Source organism: Zosterops lateralis, assembly GCF_965231275.1.
Source record: "Zosterops lateralis genome assembly, chromosome: 1".
Taxonomy (NCBI): Eukaryota; Metazoa; Chordata; class Aves; order Passeriformes; family Zosteropidae; genus Zosterops; species Zosterops lateralis.
The window spans coordinates 118812007-118832782 of NC_139762.1; the positions used below are offsets into that span (position 1 = coordinate 118812007).

The following is a 20776-nucleotide window of genomic DNA, read 5'->3' on the forward strand; positions in this document are numbered from 1 at the left end:
CTTATGCAATAAGGAGGTACTGATGTTTTATTTACTGTTAAATAGTCTTTAAAAGCAGACTGCAGTGGATCTTTAACTGGAGAATAGATTGCTTTGCAGGAAAAAACTCACCTTCTTCATGAAAATTCTGGTTGAAAGAAATTTGTTAATTTGTGTGCCTTGGAACATATGCAACATCTTTGATGGGGTAACCATTTCTGAAAAGTCAAAAAAAAGTGTGGAGGTTTCAGAGCTTTATAAAAATTAATGAGGAATATTCTAAAATTTAGCTTGCAATTTATTCTTCTTTGTAACCAATGTTTTCTATCTCCAGGTTTCATTGAAAAGCATGACATAGACCAGCATAGACCAAAAGCATGACATGCTATTTGTCAATATGGTGAAAGCATCAGGCTAATTCTATGAAAAGTAATTCTTCACTGGAACATTAAGACTGTATATGTAAAATGAAGGTAGAAATGAAATTTATCTGATCATTCTGCTGAGTTATTTAGAGAGTGAGGCAGAGAACACTTTTGGTGTGATTTTTTAAAATACTTTGGATATTTGTCTTACCAATAACAGTGGTGTGAAAGCTATATCCTCTTTAGAAACGAGGTGTTGCAGCTGAGGTGAAGGCAGATGACAAAGCTATGAGCACAGTGAGGGAAGCTATTTAGGAATAGGTTTTTCTCACAATGGAGCAAGAACTAAAAATCATGATATATGCAAATAAAGCCTTTTTAGGTGAGTTTTGTGTCTGACGGTAGAGATGCTGTAATTTAATTTTTTTTAATAGATTCATAAAGCTTACAGCTATTAAGCCACTGCCAAGCTAGATTGAAAAATGAACCCTCTCTCGAAACTGAAACTCCCAGAAATATCTAGTGGGAATCAGGAGAGCAGCAAACCAATCTGTAGCATAGCAGGGACCTGTGTACCCCAAGGGCCCTGCTACTGAGGTACCACTTGTTTTCCCTTATGTTGTCACTCAGGAGGAGTCTGATGAGGATCTCCCTACTTTATGTCCTAACTTCTGTGGTCATCCAAGCTGTTCTTGCCTGCATTATGCTATGAAAAATGCAGTCCCTTGGCAAAGCTGACCATAATAACTACAATATTCAATAGAATATGGAATTTTAAATACTTAATTGACTGTAAACTAACTAGCTACATTCACTTAATCTCGGAGATTCCTTCTGCAGTTATGTGACCCACAAGATTTTCTCTCTCACATCAGTGCTGTTCCTGTTATTTGACTTTGGGCCTATTATTTCAGTAAAGCTGTAACATGAGGTTCAGCCATTCTACCATTCAGTAATTTTTTGTCAGACTGAGAACTTCACATGAAAATAGCCCAATTATTTGACATTGGACTATTGTATTCCTAATAATTCATGTCCTATTATAACACCAGTGGGGCTTGAGACAATTACTCCCCTCAAAGACAAGAATAATGCAATTTCCATGAATAATCAGTTCAGAGTTCCTCAGATAATAATGCTGTGGTTTTGCTTAGCCTCATTTGTCTTACACATTTGCAGAAGTTGAAGTGTCTGTGATATCAGCAAGTCTCTTGTTTCAGTTCTCTTAGAAAGTGCAATGGAACCTATTAATTCTGTGAAATGGCTGCCTATCAAAGCAGTAATTTAGATGCCTGAGCTATGATTTGGATTACCTGTGTAATGATGAAATATGGCCCCCATCTCAGATGCACCTTCTTAAGGGTCCTGGCCTTCCCTTGTGGACTATGTGCTGGATAAAAATCACTCCTAACATAAGGCATAATTTTGTGTCTGTGCCTAAATAAAGAACTAGCACCAATTGCCAGTAACTGCCTCAGTACCTTGTTATTTGAAAGCAGCAGTTTTATAAAATCAGATACTGGAGCAATTTTCTTTTCCTTCTCTACATATGGCTCTTTTTTTATTATTATTTTTTTTTTCATTGTCTAAAATTCAGGGTCTAATATTACTATGACTGCTTTACATCACATGCAAATGGAGAATATTTTTTGGTAGGTGATTCCAGTATCTTGCCAGTTTGGTTTGTTGCACTGATTTTGTGGTCTTTGTATACTTCTGGAAAGTATTTTATCATAGTAAGAGCTATTAAAAAATAAACAGTTTTAAGTGCATATGAATCATATCCTTATTCTGGATATTTTTTTATTTGAAAGCAAAATGCCTTTGTGTTGCTCTGTTGCATTTTATTTCCCTTTAGATGACATCAACAAGGGTTTTCAAAAATCCTAAGTCATAATTCAGTTGTATTATTTAATATGGGACAGGTAATACTGCAGAGCTGGGAATGTGTAATTTCTTTTTGTTTCTGGTTGAAAAGCTTATATTAAAACAAAATCAAATAGAAGATGTGTAAATAAAACTGAATAATTATTCTATGGAAACATGTTAATTATATGTAGAGAAATGATTGTAATTGGTTTATCTGCAGGCTTGATTGCTATATGAAATTAAGGAAACATGAGCCAGCATATAATGTTTATTTAACTCTTATTAAATCATTCAATATTCGTGCTATTTCTTAGCATACTGAATTCACTGCAGGCAAATTGGATGTCTGTAATTTTGCAAAGAAATAGATTAAACTGGATCTTTACAAGACCTATTCTTTGTTTGGCTTAAATCAAGTAGCCCACTGCATCATTTATTGGCCCCTGTTTTTTTGCCAGGCATCTCACACATTCCACACCAAAAGTGGAGCAGGCAGCAGGTTGAGGAAGCTGCTTCTTCCCCCTCTAAGATCAGCCGAGTTGGTCAGAGCCTGGTGCTAATAGCACCAAGGTCATGGGTTTGATCCCCATACAGGCCAAACCAAAGAGTTTGACTTGATGATCCTTGTGGTTCTCTTCCAATTCAGAAGATTCTGTGATTCTGTGATTCACTACTCTGCACTCATGAGACCCCACCTGAAGGATGTGGACCTGTTTGAGTGGGTCCAGAGGAGGCCACAAAGATGCTCAGAGGGCTGGTGCATCTCTCAGCCTGAGAGACTTTGGGGTTGATTGGCCTGGAGAAGTAAAGGCTACAGGGAGAGCTAATTGTGGCCTTCCAGTACCTAAAGGGCCCTGCAAGAGAGATGGAGGGCACTTTTTATATGAGTATGTAGTGATAGGACATGGAATAAAGGCTTTAAACTAAAAGAGGAGAGATTTAGATGTTGTGAAGAAATTCTTGACTCTGTGGGCAGCGAGGCGCTGGAACAAGTTATCCAGAGAAGCTGTGGATGTCCTGTCCCTAACAGTGTTCAAGGCCAGGTGAGATGGGGCTCTGAGCAACATGATTTGGTGGAAGGCATTCCTGCTCATAACCAGGGGGTTTGGAACCAGGTGATCTTTAAGGTTTCTTTAAGCCCAAACCATTCTCTGGTTCTATGAAGTTCCAAAGTGAAAGCATAGTGGAGGTGTAGTTCAAGATGAATTTATTTTAAAATGGAAATAATTAATTTTAAGAGGTCAATTAAAAATATTCTTAACTGTGTGCTAGAAATATTGACTGTGTGCTAGAAATATTGACTGAAATTTGCTAAAAGCAAAATATTTAATCTTTAAAAAGTTGGGAGACACTTTTTTTCTGAGGCTTTCACAACTATTTCAGTTTTACTAGCTTTTCTAGTAATAGCATTTGAATTGTGTGTAATATGTTGTATTAGACTAGTAACATGAAATTGGCATGGCTTATTTTCCTGTTTTCAAGATCTTATAAAATATGCTGATGTTAAAGGCAGCACATCTTTAATTATTTAACATACAACATTCCTTTTATACCTATTCATAAACACAAGTGAAAAAAATCTCATTTTCCAATATGCAGTTTAGAATCTGTTTCTTTTAGGACTTTCAGAACCTGAAATAATTTTTATCAAAATAAAAAAAAATTAAATGCTTTTTTTAGATTTAATAGTTGACTTAATATGTGTTTAAAGCTGACTTAAGTTGACTTAATATGTGTTTAAATAAGTAGAGCCTTGCTAATTTACAGCTTCTGGGACTGTGACTTATCCATGTTCATGGGAAATGGCATTGCTATTTTAAAGATAATCAACTGTCTGTGAAAATCAAGTACAGTAGAGTACATGCCAGTGAAAGTGAAAATTCATAACAATAGTCTAAGATAAACTTAATCGAGCTGTTTCTTAAGCTCTACATTTGTACTTGCAAGGACTTTCAATATCTTATCAATGCTAACCTAAATTACAGCTACCCTCACCTGACTTTGACATCTATATTCTGATTTAATTAATTGGAAACATTATTAAATTAAATTATTTCAGGAGACACTGTCCTTAATCTGTTGTGTTTCTAAAACAGATCTTATTTCTTATGGTTGTGTGTGAGGTAGGGATTGGACCACCTGATGGCTGTCACCTTTTCTCCTTGGACTCTGGATATTGGTGACCCCAACACCTGCTGCAGCATTGATGGCAGGCCAGAGCACAAAATTCACGTTCAAACAGCATCACAAATCCAGACATGCCAGAGTTCAGTAGTTACTGTCCTCAGAGTTTTGATTGGGCAGTGGACATAAGGGCCGGAAGCAAAAGTTTTGCCTTGAGCCAGTTTTGGATTGCTCTTCAGTGCGGCTGAGGATGGCAAGTTTACATCACTGCTCCATCTTGGTTTGGTACTAATCTTGATTTTGCAGTAACTGTGCAAAAGCCACATAGACATAATTTTGCTGAAACAAGGGGAATTTTTGTAAGTTATGTTTACATTCAATGAATAGGTAATATTTCATTTCTGCAGGATAGCTGTATTTGCAGTGAATCAAATGTAAATAAACTTAAAGGTAATGCCTGCCAAATATTTGCACTGTTAATTCTGGTGCCTTTTATTTTAAGCATGAATAGATTTTCTCTGCGCAGCTTCAGGTTTTCACTTTCATTGGAGAAAATCATTGAGAGTTTTAAACCAGAGAAAAACAGACAGTGAGTTTCTTTCTTTTCCATTTGTTCATGTGTGTGTGCACAGACATTGAGAAGGACCTCGCACTGTGGGAAGAAGCAAGGCTCTCAAGAAGCCCTGGTGTCCAGCATCCCAGTGTAGTTACATCTGACCATCAAGGCAATCTTCAAGCTGCACAGGGCCAAACCTCAAGGCCTCAGGTGTCAACTCCGACAGGCAAGAGCATTCAGCTCCAAGGAAACAAATCACCACCGCTGCCCTCTAACAGCAGAGCACAGATCTCCAGTGTCACAAACAGCAGTGCACAAACCAACAGGCCATCAACTCCAGGGAGCAGACCTATGACCCCAAATAGCTTGTTGTCACGGCCTCTTACCCCTAGCAACCAAGGAAATAGGGAAAGCATTATTAACATTCAAAGAAGCAGGTCTTTGTCATCTAAGAGCCAAATGGGGCAGACCCTCAGTGCTGCTTCAGGGCTTTCTGTGCAAGTGAGTGGAGATGTTGTTGGAACTGTCACTACTCAGAGAAACAGTTTATCAGAAGTAAGATTTTCAATTTAATGTTTTTGCTATGTGTAATAATGCAAAGACTTGATTGCATTTTATGTTCAAGTAACATCAGTGTACCTAATGTAACCTACTGTGCTGAAAAGAACTTGAAAAATAATGATGAGAAAATTAGCAAGGAAATACTGCTCAGCTTTGAGAGGTACTCATTAGAGAATGTCAGTATTATTACAGAAATCATCCTGAAACACTTGTGTCCCCCAAATTTGCCATGAGCTCGGTAGGGCTTTGCTTGTATGATGCATAGCAGTTTTATTAGCATTACAGTTTCTAACGGGTGCATACCTCTGGAATATTAACCAAAACTTTATCTAATCTTTATGTTCCGTGGTATTTTTTTTTCCTGGCGCACTGGCAATGCATGATATTTTTTTTGAACTTCTTTTTATTTTATATTTTTGAGCAATTGGAATGATTAGTTAGGCATCACTGAAAGGACAGGTTTTTCCAAAGCGCCAAACTGAATTGCAAGAGAAAATGTCCAACATTGTTGAATCACTGTCTAATACTATATGCATGGCAACTAGGCTGATTTACAGCATAAAAATTTCTTGTCACATATTATTGGCTTTTACAGGACTAGTCTTTGTTTAAAACAAAACATAAGAAAAAATTAAAGTACCTTGTAAATTCTGAGTAGGATTCTCCTCTGCTAACGTAGCTGCCTTAAAGATAACTTCAGTGTGTGGGCAGTGGAAATAAAAGCACCTGTGAAAGAAAACCCTTGCTATCTCTGTACATGCCTTACAAAGGTGAGTCTTTTCTCAGGATATGCCAGTCCTTCTATACTGACTTGAGAAGGAACTGTATGTCTAGACTGCTAATTTTTTAGTGGTGGAATATGTTGGTTCCCACCATTATTACCAATTTCTTTGTAATCCATTTGTCAAAGCCTGGAGACCTTTTTTCCTAGACTGAAAATAGTATCATACCTTTAGATTGTTTCTGAGGAGTATCATCTGTTTTAATAATCTGTTGGGTGTGACACTTGGCACAATGTGTTATCAGTCTCATGACTCCTAAAGAAAATTTAAAATGTTGTTTATGATAGTGTTCCTTAGGGTTGCTTTTAGGAAAATTAAATACGTAGTATAACCCTGCAATTAATTATATGATATCCTTTATGTGTTGTGAAGAAAAAGAAATGAGGCACAGATTACTCTAGAATTTGGGGAAGAAATCTTACTTAAATTTGATTGTGAAATAAGTACTCATTACTTTGGTGTTTGAATGGCAGTGCACTAATCCCATCACTTGAGCTGTTTCTTCACTTGGAATTGAGTATCCAGATTAAAGACATGAGGACTGAAGGTGACTACAGTTCTCCTGAAAGTGTCTTCACTACCAGTTGATGTATTTTCAAACCATGTTTTCCATGGGAATAAAAAAAGGAATTTTAACTTTTTTCTTTTTTTTTTTTTTTACAAAAGAGATCACTTTTTGTCCTCTTTTGAAATATGGGCTATGTTTGTGTGTTAGAATTTTCTCATATACCAGAAAATGAGAATGGAAATGAATTTTTAACTAAAAAATTTTCAGAAGAAATGAAGGGTTTTATTGTCTCCAACTAAATTCTTCACCCCTCTTTTTCTTCTTTTTTGAGCAGTCTTGTTCTTAACTGATACATTGTCATGTGATGCCAAGTAAAATTATTGTATATACTCCTGAAAGTATGTGTATGTAATGAGTGAGAGATATCCAGTCTGCTAATCACTTTTGATCTTTCCTGTGAAAAGGCAGACAATTAAAAATGCTTTCTTCCATAGCCTTTCTATAGTTATAGTAATAATAAGCAAGAATCCATTTAACTTGCTGTGTTTTGTTACTTCTGTTCGCTGGTAGCTCTCACAGTAAGTGTCCTGTTATACTTTTAATATTTGTCTCAAGAATTTTAGGAAGTGAGCAATATTATTATGCTATTTTCCAGTTAGAGTAGCATGTCTAGATTCAGCCAGCAATCCACTGTAAAGCTGATGTTAAACCTCAGCATTTCTATGCAGGATCTTATCCTCTGTTAAAATCCCTTCTAGAAGTGACAAATTCTTTTCTTTCTCTTTGCTCACTGGGTACAATAATACCTTGGCTGCTAGTGACCCAGCTCAGACCTTATTTATCCTTTCTGACATGCACAAGTGACCTTTGACATAATGGGAACTCAACTTGGGACTAGCTCTGCTTCCGAAAGGAAAGCTGCTGGTATGACACGTTCATACTGAAGACCTTCCTCTGCCAGGTTGTGAAGGCCCATGGATATCAGAAAGGAGATCTGGCCAATTTGCCACTCCCAGCCTCATTTTTGGAGTGTTATACTAGAAACTTTGGTAACCCTTTCAAGCTGTCTTTTGCCCACTTAAGTTCCTAGTCACTTAGAGAAGTGGATTTAGACAGAACATACCCAGGAAATACATCTGTTCTGTGACATTTTTTGCCATGTTTGACATTTCCTCCTATTTGTGGCCACATGATTTCATTTTCTTGTGTCACAGCTTGTCTCTGACAATGGAGATATATTTTAAAAAGGCAGAGATGGTTTGGGGTAGGAGAACAGGAGTCCTATCTGTCTTTGTACTTTTGCAGATCACAAACATATAAAACTTAAGGCTGATACTGTAATTTATTTTGCAACTTTCATTGTAGGTTTTGTATCCTCTTACTGTATAAAACCAGTAAAATAAAAGAAGGGAATTTGCCTTTATTCTTCTTAGCCTTATGGTCTCAACTGGGAATTTCTACTAGATGTAAATACACTGTGGTTATATTTCCGATCCTATAGAAGATACTATGATAAAGGTTTTGCAAATAACTCTGCTTCCTTACTCTTAAGAGATGTTAATGGAATTAATCAGTACGATGTTGATATATATATTTGATTGGAATAAGTCAGTTGAAAAGAACGTGACTACTGGGTGCCAGGAGCATGTTTTACCCTAAGGAGCTTTATTTATTTATTTACTTGTTTATTTGTTGGGAATTTTAACGTATCTCTTAATGCCTTATGTATGCTTCCTTGATTGTAATGTGTTTCAGAATAACGTAAGTCTAAATAGAAAAATATTACTAATAAATACAATTCAAAGTTCTTAAGCTTTAGTAAAGTTCATGCTGCAGCATGGGTGGTTTAATCTTGTTATAGCACAAATCTTAAATAATTTGGCAAGTACTTAACATATCAGCTGTTAAGAATGTTTTGGAGTTTTTTAATACTCAAGACTTATAATGATCTGAGATTTTGTGGACAAGTTTCTGCCTCCTGGCACACATAATATTACTAAGTTCTAACAGGTGTGTTTTATTATCAGCTCTGTTCAAGGCTGAATTGAATTATAGCAAAGAAATGCTACCTAGAGAAATAGTTTTATTATCTCTATAAAGATAATAAATCAGGGTTCCAAATCCTTTGGCAGAGATACTTTTATGCATGTTCCTAATCCTTTGGTGTTCTGTATAATTTGGGAAAGGAATGTTGAACCCTGCTTATCTCTTTAGGATGGATTCCATTAAAGTGACACAATTCTGTGATACTTGTCAATAGCTGTTGAGATGAAAAATACTACTGACTCCCTTGTTTTCCATATCATTTTCTGAACATATGAAATTTTGCAATCATTTCATTTATTCAGATAGTTTAAAATGGTATTCAGCAATCCTTATTAGTCTGTCATTGTTAAGAGCAGGAAACTTTGTCTTATTTGAATATAGCCTTGATTAACAAAATTTTTACTCCTATTAACTGGAGTATAGAGCATAACTTGTGATGGGGCCTCTCTTTTTGGTCAGATGCTCTCATTCTGTTCCACTGCCTGGCTCAGGTCTTTGCTCTGTGTTTTTGGAAAATTGAAAAGTGGATTAATCAGTGTGAGAGTCTCTCATCCCTATTGCATGAATCCTGTTCCGTGAACCAAAGCAGGTTCAGTGTTGTAGTCAGCAACCTTCTCATGCACAACACATTGGAAATGGCAATTCATGAGTGAAACCTGGAGCTCCTGCCTAAGTTTACTGCTGGGCCATGGCAGCAGTCTTGGTGGAATTTTTAGCACATTACTGACAGAATTAATAAATTACTTCCAGCAAGTTAGATCTTGATTAGGCAGCCTTCAGTCTCCCAAAACTGATTTAAACAAGCCTGGATTTTGTATTTAAATCAGACAGCCTAAGAATAAAATTTATGTTATAATACAATTTAGCTTTAAATATGTAGATTCTCGTTTCAGCTGATGTAACACAAAACAGGGTTATTACCCCCCTCGGTTTTTTTCAAGAACTTATAAAATTCTGGCCGGTAATTTTATGATATCTGGCCAACATTAAAGTTTTCTTTTAGAGACTAAACTTGGATTGTTTGAACTGCTTTTGAAAATAAAACTGTGCATTCCAGTCTCATCTCTCCCCGTGAATATTGCAAAGGAATGTGTCAGAGTATTTATGTGTCTGTGTGTATATCTGTTCACATACATATGTGTGTGTCTGCGTGGAAAAATATTTTTGTGCACATTTGTACACACACACATATATACATTATATAAAAAAGTAGGCAATTTTAAAACACTTTCAGAAGCATATATTCAGTTGCATATGAATTTTTAACCATGTAAAACATTTGTATTTTGATGTTTTAATGGTATCTTGGAGACAAAAGTTTCCATAACATTTTTCCTTCCTAACCTTTGTCCTTGTGCAACGAAACCATAGGTTCAAAATCAGGTTTCATGTTCTTGTTCTTATTAGACTAGAAACTGAAAATTTTGACAAATTGAAGCCTCACTTAAGCAAATTGCATTTGAAATGTCTATTCAGTCCAAAAACTGCAGGGTCTGATATAATAGCTGCAATTTTGTCCTGTCAATGCATTTCCAAGATGAGTATGTATGTGTCATACATATCTGTATTTATAGTAGAGAGATAGCTAAATACTCACCTTCATTTTGATGGGTTTGGGTTTGATTTTTTTGGTTTTGTTTGTTTCCTTTTGGTTTTGTTATGGTGTTGTTTTGTTTTGTTTTGTTTTGTTTTTTTTTGTTTTTTGTTTTGTTTGTTTGGTTTGGGGGTTTTTTTGTGTGTTTGTTTTGTTTCACTGAATAGATAAAAAGAAATTTCTAAGGAGCCTGCACATCCTCTACATTCTGGTTTTATTTCACAGTGAGTTGGTTCTTTGTTTTTAAAGGCTTTCTCCTCTCTAGTTAATTGAGGCTAGTGCTTGCTGCAGTCTTCATTTATACAGAACAATTGTCTGTCATTTTATCTAAAATAGATCTGTTTGTGGCAGGATGAATTCTTACAACAGCTTCAACTTGCTCATCAGCCTTGGATATTGCCGAGTGACACAGAAAGTGAAGGAGTGGAAGCTGACCAAGACAAATGTAAGTATATGTGTAAGGACCAGATAATATGTCAAAACCCATCAACTTTACTTCTATTTTCCATATCTTCAAATACTGTGGAGATGGCATGCCTGCTCACAGGAGCTTTTCTCACAAGTACCAATTACTTATTTGTCTGAGGGCTGAAGCTTGCAGGATTGATGTGCAGCTTTCCTGTAGTCACTGAACAATGACAAAATTATCAAAGAACACTGTTTACTTAAGCTAAGTGGAACAATTTATCCTGATGTGTTGAAGTAGCTGTTCCAGGAAATAACATGAACTTGAAATAGATAATCTGTTTAATAAATCTGTATTCACCAGGAAAAAAAAAGAAGCAAACTAAAAAACTCCAGGTCTGAAAAGCAGAGCCTCTCTCCTTAGGTCTATCACTCCATTATCTCTATTTTGCTTACATTCTTTTAAATTCATCTGTATTAATAAAAAAGTTCTTAATTGTACAAGTAATCCTTAATATCTTGTACTCTTTGAAGTATTTGTCTAGTTGTGGTAGTGAAGGTCAGCAGGATCAGAGCCTAAATGGCAGAACAGCTAACAAACTATAAATTGCAATATTTTCAAATTGTAGCAAATTCTCCCTGCCTACAAAGTACCTGTAAATTATCTTAGTATTTCACATTTTGTCTTTTAATTCACAGTAGTTTTGTGGTCTGCAAGGGTGAATATTCAAACTGCTTCCCAACATATTTGAGGGGATGTACTTGATAGGAACAGATGATTTAATCAGCATGTTTAGAAAACTCAGTACTGGTTTAAACATCAAGAGTTAACATATATAAAAAAACATTTTCTTTACAAAGGGAACAGTTCTATAAGGGATTAAGGATTCATAAGAAACATGCCAGATAAACAGAATTTTTTTTTAATTATGCCTCTTTAAAAATTGGTTTTTACTCATACATCAGTTTCACAAATTCATACATAGCCCAGAGTTTGACTGAAATTTAAATTCACATAGTGGGACTCTGAAGAGCATGTGCCAGGTCTTTTTGAGCACTAGTAAAATGTTACGAGATTCTGTGCATCCAGCTGATTTTAGTCCAAGGCCAGTAAGTCCAATTTGACTTGAACCAGAGCATTTCAGTTATCTTTGAGCTGAAGCTCACCTTAAGTGGCTTAAGAGAAACTCAGGGATCTGCCTTTTATATGCATGCAATTTTTCCTCAGTATTTTCTGTAATGAATTTACAATCCCACAAACATTGGTAGGACTGGCTGTGCCCACCCAGACTGATGCTAATTATATGACCAGGGAGACTGATGCTCCAGGACATATCAGATACACAGCATGGTTTTTATAGCTGGTCTACTTGAATTACATGGGTATGAGGACTTGTGAGCACCCAAAATCCTGCGCTATAATATTCCAAGAATCCTGGTAGGTCATTGTCGCTGCCCAAAAAACAAAGTGATAAGTTAAAAATTAAAAGCATGTTGTTAAGGTCAATATCCAAATGCCTCTTGAACAGTGACAGACTTGAGGTATTGACCATCTCCCTCAGAAGCCCGTTCAGTCTTTCACCCTCTCAGTAAAGGAATGTTTCCTGATGTCTAGTCTCAATCACCCCTGGCACAGCTTTGAGCCATTGTCTGTCAATGTGTTCTGTTACTGAATACCAGGGAGAAGAGATCAGTGCCTCTCTCTCTACATGCCTTCCTCTGGAAGCTGTCAATCCTCAGCTTCATTTTCTCCAAGCTAGACAAGCCCAAAGTCCTTAGCTGTTTCTCATAGGTCATTCCTTCCAGCCCTTTCACCAGCTTTGTTGTCCTTATCTGGACCTATTTTCAAGGATCTGCACATCCTTAAATTGTGGTGCCCAGAACTGCACACAGTGCTCCAGGTGAGGCTGCACCAGTGCTGAGCACAGTGGGATAATCACCTTCCTTGAGCAGCTGGTGATTCTGTATTACTGCTGATGCACCCCAGGATGAGGTTTGTCCTGTTGGCTTCCAGGACACGCTGCTGATTCTTGCTGTGCCTTCTGCCAGCCAGCACCCCCATATCCCTTTCTGCAGAGAGGCTCTGCAGCCATTCTTCTCTTAGTTTATGCTTGTGCCTGATCAGTCCATCCCAGCTGCAGAATCTGGTATTTTGACTTGTTATACTTCATGTTAGGAATCACTGTCCAGTGCTCCAGTCTATGTAGATCCCTCTGCAAAACTTCTTGTCCCTCCAAAGAGTCAGCAGCACCTCACAGTTTGGGATCATCAGCAGATGTGCCAATGATGGATTCAACTCCTTCCTGCAGGTCATTGGTAAATGTATTGAACAGAACTGGCCCTAGAATTGACCCCTGGGAAACACCACTGGTGACCAATTGCCCCCTTTGAGCTCTGCCCTTCAGCCAGTTCTTCACCCAGCACAGGCTGCAGCCACTCCTCCCACAGCTGGACGAGTTGGGACATGCTGTGAGGGACAGTATCAAAAGCATTAATAAAATACAGAAAAACCACATCCATCACCTTTTGTTCATCCACTGGGTGGGTGATCTTACCATAGAAAGCTATCAAATTAGTTAAACAGGACTTTCCCTTTGTGAACCCATGTTGACTGCAGTGTGGTTAACTGATGCACTCTCTAAAATAGATCACTGTTTCCACTACTGTAACTAAAGAGATGGAACAAAAATGTTTTATCAAAGTAATACTTTCTGTAACTGAAATCTAATAGTGAAAATTTTATTAAAAGTAACTAATGGTGGTAACATCCCTGTCTGAGTTTTTGTGCTAGTAACATTGTCAAGTGCAGAACTACCGCTGCTGACAAAGGGAAGCTGCCAATTCCTGGTTGAAAGTGGAGTCAGTAGGGGGCTTTGGCACACTTGCTGATGCCACTGCTTGTAGGTAGAGCAACTGGCAAGATTACAAAGTAATAAATCTGTTTGGATATTTTTTGTGTGATTGAGTGTTGAGAAGGCCCAGGAGTTCATAATTTGTGAGTTTGAGCAGAAGAGCTGCAAAATTAATCTTTACAATAGCAACACCTGTTCTTCGACTCAGCTTTTAACAAATGACATGTGGATAATATTTACCACATTCTTTGAGATAATAGCAGCCAGGTGTAAAGCTAGTTTTTGGTAGTGGGAAAACAATGCAAAAAGAGAAATGCTGTGAGTCACCTTGAGTTCTTTAAAAGTAATACCTTCTGGTTAGAGTTTTACAAGAAAAAGAATGAAAAAATAAGGGGGGAACTATTTCAAATGTATTCAGATGTAAGAGTTTAGAGAGGCTATTTTCAAAGCAAGTGATAACTGAACAGAACTGGGTCACTTTGGAATCTCAGCATCTCTTGACAAACATCATTTGCAAAACAGATAAAAAAACACATATCTTGTCTTATGGAAATGAGATCTTGGTTCTCAGTTCTTGTAAATCAGACTCTACATTTTAAATTCTCCAGGCTCTCTGACAGCAGTTTAAGAATTCATCCTTAGCTGCAAGTTTCAATGATAACTGGAAGTCAGTAATTTTTAAACCTTCATACTAATTATGACAACATTTTAAATCAAATAGCTACTCATAAAAAAGCATTTAAATTATTCTAGGTTAAAAGATTTGTTATGTTAAGGAGAGAAAAATACTTTTAAGAAATTCTCTTGATTATTTTAGCATACCCTTTATTTCTCTGTGTGGACTTAATTAAGTTTGTGGCCATAGGTCAGATAAAGAGATAATGTATAATTATTTGCTCTTGTAATGTGTATTTTGTTATTAAAAATAGGAATTAACACAAGCATTTTAAGAGCTATTATAATTTAGAAATGAAATCTCTTCTGCTTGCAAAATGTGTTCTCCTTTGAAACTCTCTACACAATGAGAGATGAAAATTGTCAAGGTAGTATGATCCAAAATCAAGGACCTGTGGTATTCTTTTAGAGTCACTAAAAATGTCTCTAGACAGAGCCTCATGTGTGCTCTTCCTCTGTCTTTCTGGAGACAGTTCCCCATTATTATCTGCAGCAGTTTGCTTGTGTGCTGATTCTCTGCAAAGAGTTTTCAGAGAATGCATAGAGATCATTCTTGGAGAAAGGAGGGATCTGGAGAAAATATTTACCACTTGCATAATCCTTCAGTTTGATGAAAGTTCTTTGAGTTGCCAAGAATAGATTTTCTTCTTTATGGGGTACTGATGCACAGAAACAGAAGAACTGCATCTACTGCCACCAGAACATTTTTAGCCAGCAAAAATGAGAAGAAATCAATCCTTTTTATGAGAAGAAATTCATCCTTTTCAGGGGACTGACAAGAGTCTGTTTCAATTTTCCGTTGAGAACAAGTCCTACAAAGGTTGAATATTGGAAATTTCCAAAGTATCACTAGCTTCCAAGAACCTTGAAAAAACAAAGACAGGGTTGTGGTGTAATTTGACCTACCATCTGTAGTCTTGGCAAGAATTTGCTGCCCAAAAGCCTGAGTCTGCTTTCTTGGGTGGTGAACTCAAGAAGTAACTCACACAGCAGATTTCCCCAGGTCAAGCAGCCTTGGATGTAAAGGATCCCTACATTCAATCAGTCCACCTAGCAGATGTACATGATAGGTGAATGAAGTAGGCTCTTGAAAAGCTTGCTGCTTGGTTATCTATGTTAAATATACCCACAGAACATTAAGGGCTGGAAGGCACCTTAAGGATCATCTGTGTAAAAACATTTCTTTGTGCTAATCGGCTTAAAGCGTGCCAGTTTCTGCAGTCAATGGCACATGAAGTTGTATGTCTAATGTCACTTCATTCCAACTTGCCAAAAGGAGCGCCACATGTTAATTTCTAGCTCAGTTGATCAGGGGCAAGTCTTGAACTCTTGCTCCCTGACCTGTGGGAAGAGTTTTGCCACTCTTCATCTTCAAACTCTTTGCTGAGGTTGACAGTGAAAACTCTGCTGCTGATAAATCAAATGGTTGTTGGGAAGAAGTGGGATTTCTACTCCATTAATCCTTGCACTGGTTTTGAAACTCTGCAAAGACAGTCTAATGATGACTTCAACAGGTGTTGAAGAAAACCTTTATTTTCCTATTTGCACACATCTGTCTAGGAAAAAAACCCAAGAGAATGAAGGATGGGAGTTTTTGAAGACTTGAGAAATTCAGACTGTGTTCTAGTAAAATTCCAATCTTTACAGTATTTGTCCATGGATAAAGTTCTTTGCACTGAGTAAATTCACATGCCCAAACAGTCAGTTTATCCTAATTATGCAAATAAGTGTCCCTAAGATTTGGAAAATTGCTTGGCCAGGGTTAACAATAAGGAAGAGTCTACTGCTGGAATATTTTTTGCTGTGAAAGTTTGCTTTTGCTAGAGCCAGGTGCTACTCAATATGAGTAAGAATGACAGAGTCGGGGTTAGAGCAGCAAACTTTATGACATTTACACAAACACATTCCATTCCATTCAGATTCAGCTGTATCTGTGTATCTGTGCTCTGCTCTGATGGAGTGTAGCTGCATTGGAAATGTCTGTTTCAGTGGGTGTGAGTTTAGGGCAAGGCTAGACGTGGTTTCTCTAGAGAGTAAGGTGCTTATGAGGCATCACTCAAAGGTTAGTCAATTATATGTCTGGTTAGTAAGAACATAATTGTTATAGTTGGCAGTTTTTCTCAGTGGATAATAAATTCACTATAGATACTCCCTTTTTTTTTTTTTTTGTCTCACAAGTGAATCTGTCCCAAAAAAGATACTTCTGGGAAACTTTTGTCCCAATACATGAATCTTCTGGAGAAACTTACAGGTGCCTTTCTTTCATTTAATATTTCAAGGGTGGTGAATACAAACTGCAGTAAAAAAGTCATGCCTCCCTGTTCCATGTAACCTCCCCAAAGAGTGTCATAAAGCTTTTGTCTGCTTGGGATTTGAGTTATTTTCTACATTTCTCCAGTATGCACTTACATATATTAAAGAAAATACATTGTCTCTCATTCTGCCTGCCATTTGCTTGGCTATGTATTTAGTTTGAGACAGTTCTATCTCCACTTCAGAAACAGGATACCAAAAAGGATTGTGCTCCTGTAAACAGAATTTCTCCAGGCCTATTGGATGGTCTTGGCTGCTTGTCTTGTGGCACTCATAGCTGAAGCTGCATCACTTCATATAACTTCTTTTGGAGTATGAAAGTAGATGAAAACAATTTTCTAGCATGGAAACCTGCCCACTTGGATTTAATTATTTATTGATGGTTAAACAAAAGTAGAGATCGACATTATTTCTACCAGAAGTCAGATGACTGTTGGACAGTGTGTGGTGAGTTCAAATACAGTAAGGGAAAGTTGGAGTTAGTTTCCTATTTTTTGAATGGATGTCCTTAAATCCAAGGCTGCTGTTATCTTCTTGTATTATTAAGGCTTTAAGGCATGTTGCTTTATTTATACTGACTAATATTTGGTTTCACTTTGGAAAAGTTCACATTGGACTAAGTATTTAGTATGAGAAGGGAATTTTCCATTGCAGTGAGTAAAAAAAATAATTTAAAACCTGTTTTAGTGCAGAAAGCTCTTTTCAATACAGCCTCCAAACCTACAGATATCTTTTTCTACAGCTTGCCTTATTATGCTAAACTTGGATTCCCAAAGACATTTAATGTAATAAAAAATGACACTGTAATTTAAAAAATGGCCTAGAGAATTATCAGGACACACATTAGGTAAATTAAAAGCTGGCTCAATGAGGAATCAAAAACTAGAGTTTCTAATGGGAAGATGTAGATGAATGGGGCTCATTAGGGTCTGATAGGTTTGGATAATGGGTGGGAAGGACAAGCTGAAGTTATTAAATGATATGAATCCCCTGGTATAATGGCCACATTCCAGTAAAATGCACTTTATTATAACCAGATGAAGTATATTTAAACCAAATGAAATATATCTGGCACCAGAGAAACATATCTGTCTCTGCTGCAGAATAATGAGGCTTTGTCCTGGAAAGCAGTGACCTAATGGATTTAGGATGGTCATAGAAGATCATCTCAGTGTGAGCTCTCAGCATAATGCTGTCACAAAGAAGGGTAGACCATTTAGTGAATGCCTTAGAAGTTAAGTAGCAAACTAATTATTCCACATCATATCAGTTAAGAAACCTGTGGGTTAGGAGTCTTGCCATTAGAACAGATTGGGATTGCTCAAGGGATTTCAGAGGAAGATTAAAAATGACCCAGGGTTTGGGAAACCCTGTTAGGAAATAAAGGCATTCAACCAAAAACATGAGAGATAACTTGATATCTGTAGATAGATATTTAAGTAAAAAAGATTCAACTCATCAAACCGTAACAAAGGAAATTAAATGCTCTGTCCTAGCAACCAGGAGGTTCAAGTGTTATAAACCAAAATTAGGGGACACAGTGAACTCAAAGCCATTGACATGTGGTTAACTTCTTAACTTCTACAGTTAAGACCAGTCCCTGGGTTTTCTGTGGGTAAGAGTCACAAGAAGAATCTGCAAATGAAACAGGCTTACACATATTTGCTCTTCTTTATCCCACCATAAGGCAAGTTTGTTACTTAAAGATCAAACTGTGATAGAGCTGCTAAATGAAGCACCTCCAAGGAAAAGTTAAACATTATGTATAAATGACAAAAAGCCCCCAAACATATAAAGGTAATAAAGGATAAGAACTGTTGCTAAGGTTTCGTAGACTTTATGTCTTGTTTTTTGTTTGTTTGGTTGGTTGGTTCATTTGTTGTTGTTGTTGCAGAGGTTTTCATGGTATGTACCTTGCTTTGTTGGTTATCAATACAGAATCATTTACAAAGTCCAGGCTTATCACTTGACAAACTGAAAATTATTCCAATTGTGTTTAATTAATTACCTGGAGATAATAGGAAGAGTTTGTTCCTGCCAAGTTTTTTAAATCTCGCAGAAAGGGCTTGCATATTTAAATGTTCAAGAAGAGTGAAGCTGCTGTGCTTGATTTCCTTCAGTGTTTAAAAATGGTGAGGTGAAGGCTTCTCAGGTAATACACAGACCTTTATGCATTCACCTCTGCAATTAAATGTGGTTGTGGTGTTTATTTCCTGTTTATAACCTTGATTCTCTAACTGGATCTGTGTCATAGGTCCAGTTACAGCATTACATTTTCTACTGGAGAGGGCAGGTTGTGTTGCAGTCAGCAACATTTGCAAAAGAGTCTATTGCAATATGCATATGTAAATATTTGTAAAAGCTAAATTTCCGTTTGTTTTGGGGAAGGTTTTCAACCTGAACACAACCAGAAATTAAAACATTGCTATCTCAGCCTATCTGATTAATCACAGGTGTGCATTATGTTCAATGATTTTTGAAACACAGGCTATTTTTTGCAATTTATTATAACTATTGACAAAGAAGTAGCAGAAAAGAACCCCTCCAAAACACTGAATAATTGGAAAAAAGAGTATAACTAAGGACACTGTTATTTGCTTCTTAATATTTTAGAAACAGAAAAAAACCTAATTGAGATTCACCAACATACTGATCCACATTGATTATTTAGCATAATGGAAAACTCTTGCAAAGTGAAAACACAGTGAAGAATTAATTTTCCCTTTTCTCTTATTTTTGTGTACATTGCATTTGAGCCCTAATTTCTGTGTTTTTCTGTTTGATTTCATAGGTTTGTGAAATCAGTGGGATTATTGAAGAACAATTTAATAAAAAACCAAAATTATGGTGATCAAAACTACACCTGAAAATTTGCATTAGTTTATACATAAAAAATTTAAATATTTTTCTAGTATCAGCAGCACATGAGTGGAACTGCTCTGATATGTGGATGCTGTAATGCACTGAATGAGAGTATTTTCTGTGGTACAGTGGCCTTAAGAAAGAAGGGTAACTGTCACCTTTTAGTATAAATTTAATATTTTGTTTAGTTCATATCCCTGTTGTTTTGGATTGACATTTGATAAGCTAAATTCTGCCTGACCAAAACAAAGTTTGCCTAAAGATTGTATGTATTTTAACTTGTCTAAGGTTTTCTACTCCTTATATTTTTGTAACCTTTGCTCTTTTTTAGATAAACATTAAAGTGTTTGCTGCATCTGCCCATGTGTATGTCCCATTCAGGTCTCACAGAGAGCTAGCTGTTCACTCATAGTCACCTGCAGAGAGAGGTCAGACAGGGGAATGAGTGAAAGAGTGTGTGTGGGTAGCAGAAACAGGTGCTGCTCGTGCTGCATAGCTTTGTATTGAATTTATCTACTTTGATCTTTAAAACAAATAAAGACTCTGTTAAAAAAGGAGAACATAATAAGAAGTGGTGCATGCATGCAAAAATAAAGCACTTAAAGGAATTTCATATATTATGATAAAGTATTAGTTACCCATACAGATTAGTGAAACAAATTTGCTGTTTAAAATATTCTATCTGGTGTGTGCTGTGTGCTTGGAACTTTAGAAGATGCATTAGCACAGACATCAAATGAAGGGATGTGGCAGTTGCATTTACTGATTTCATCTACTTGTTAATTCTGTCAAGTGTGTTCTCAGTTTCCTTTGTCTTCAATTATGTATGCTCGGGTCCTGTATCTTAGACAGAATGATATAATGAAATTGCTTGCAAGTATTAAAAATACAATATTACAAAGCATCTATTTGTATAACAAATAAAAATTAGTTGTCCTGTCATAAGTGTTTCATGGTGTGAACTTTATTCTGCTGTCCCACAAATACACAGAGCTAAATACACAGAAACTATGTGGTCTGTGTTACTCATGAGCAAGTTAAATGGAAGTTAACATTGTGGTGAACAAGTACCTGCTGTATGTGCAATCATAGTGTACAGTTCTTATGTGTAAAATGTTTGGCATACTGAAACCCTATGGGTAGTCCCTTTAAGTTCTTTTCAGGAAGGTACTTCATTAATTTGTCATCAGTAAAAGAAATCTGTAATGCTGTGTGCATTTGCAATATACTTGAAGACTCTTTTGTATATAGGAGGGTATAATATCATCAATATACTGTATTTAGC

General features: G+C 36.6%; 1 protein-coding gene across 14 annotated transcripts in view; it reads left to right on the forward strand.

The window, feature by feature from the left end:
- LOC310907274 (uncharacterized protein C8orf34 homolog) overlaps positions 1-20776 on the forward strand; it is a 246560-nt gene that overhangs the window by 129494 nt on the left and 96290 nt on the right. For 9 of the 14 annotated variants that reach the window (XR_014589577.1, XR_014589578.1, XR_014589579.1 and 6 more), the window contains 2 exons: positions 4970-5448; positions 10736-10829. Coding sequence is in view for 3 of the 14 variants with exons in the window: in XM_083857358.1 (XP_083713484.1) it covers positions 4970-5448; positions 10736-10969 (713 nt within the window). In the remaining 11 variants the exon portion in view is untranslated. Of the gene's footprint in view, positions 1-4969; positions 5449-10735; positions 11217-19420; positions 20381-20776 lie in introns of those variants that run through there. The other 5 variants (XM_083857360.1, XM_083857359.1, XR_014589583.1 and 2 more) reach the window with 5 other exon arrangements.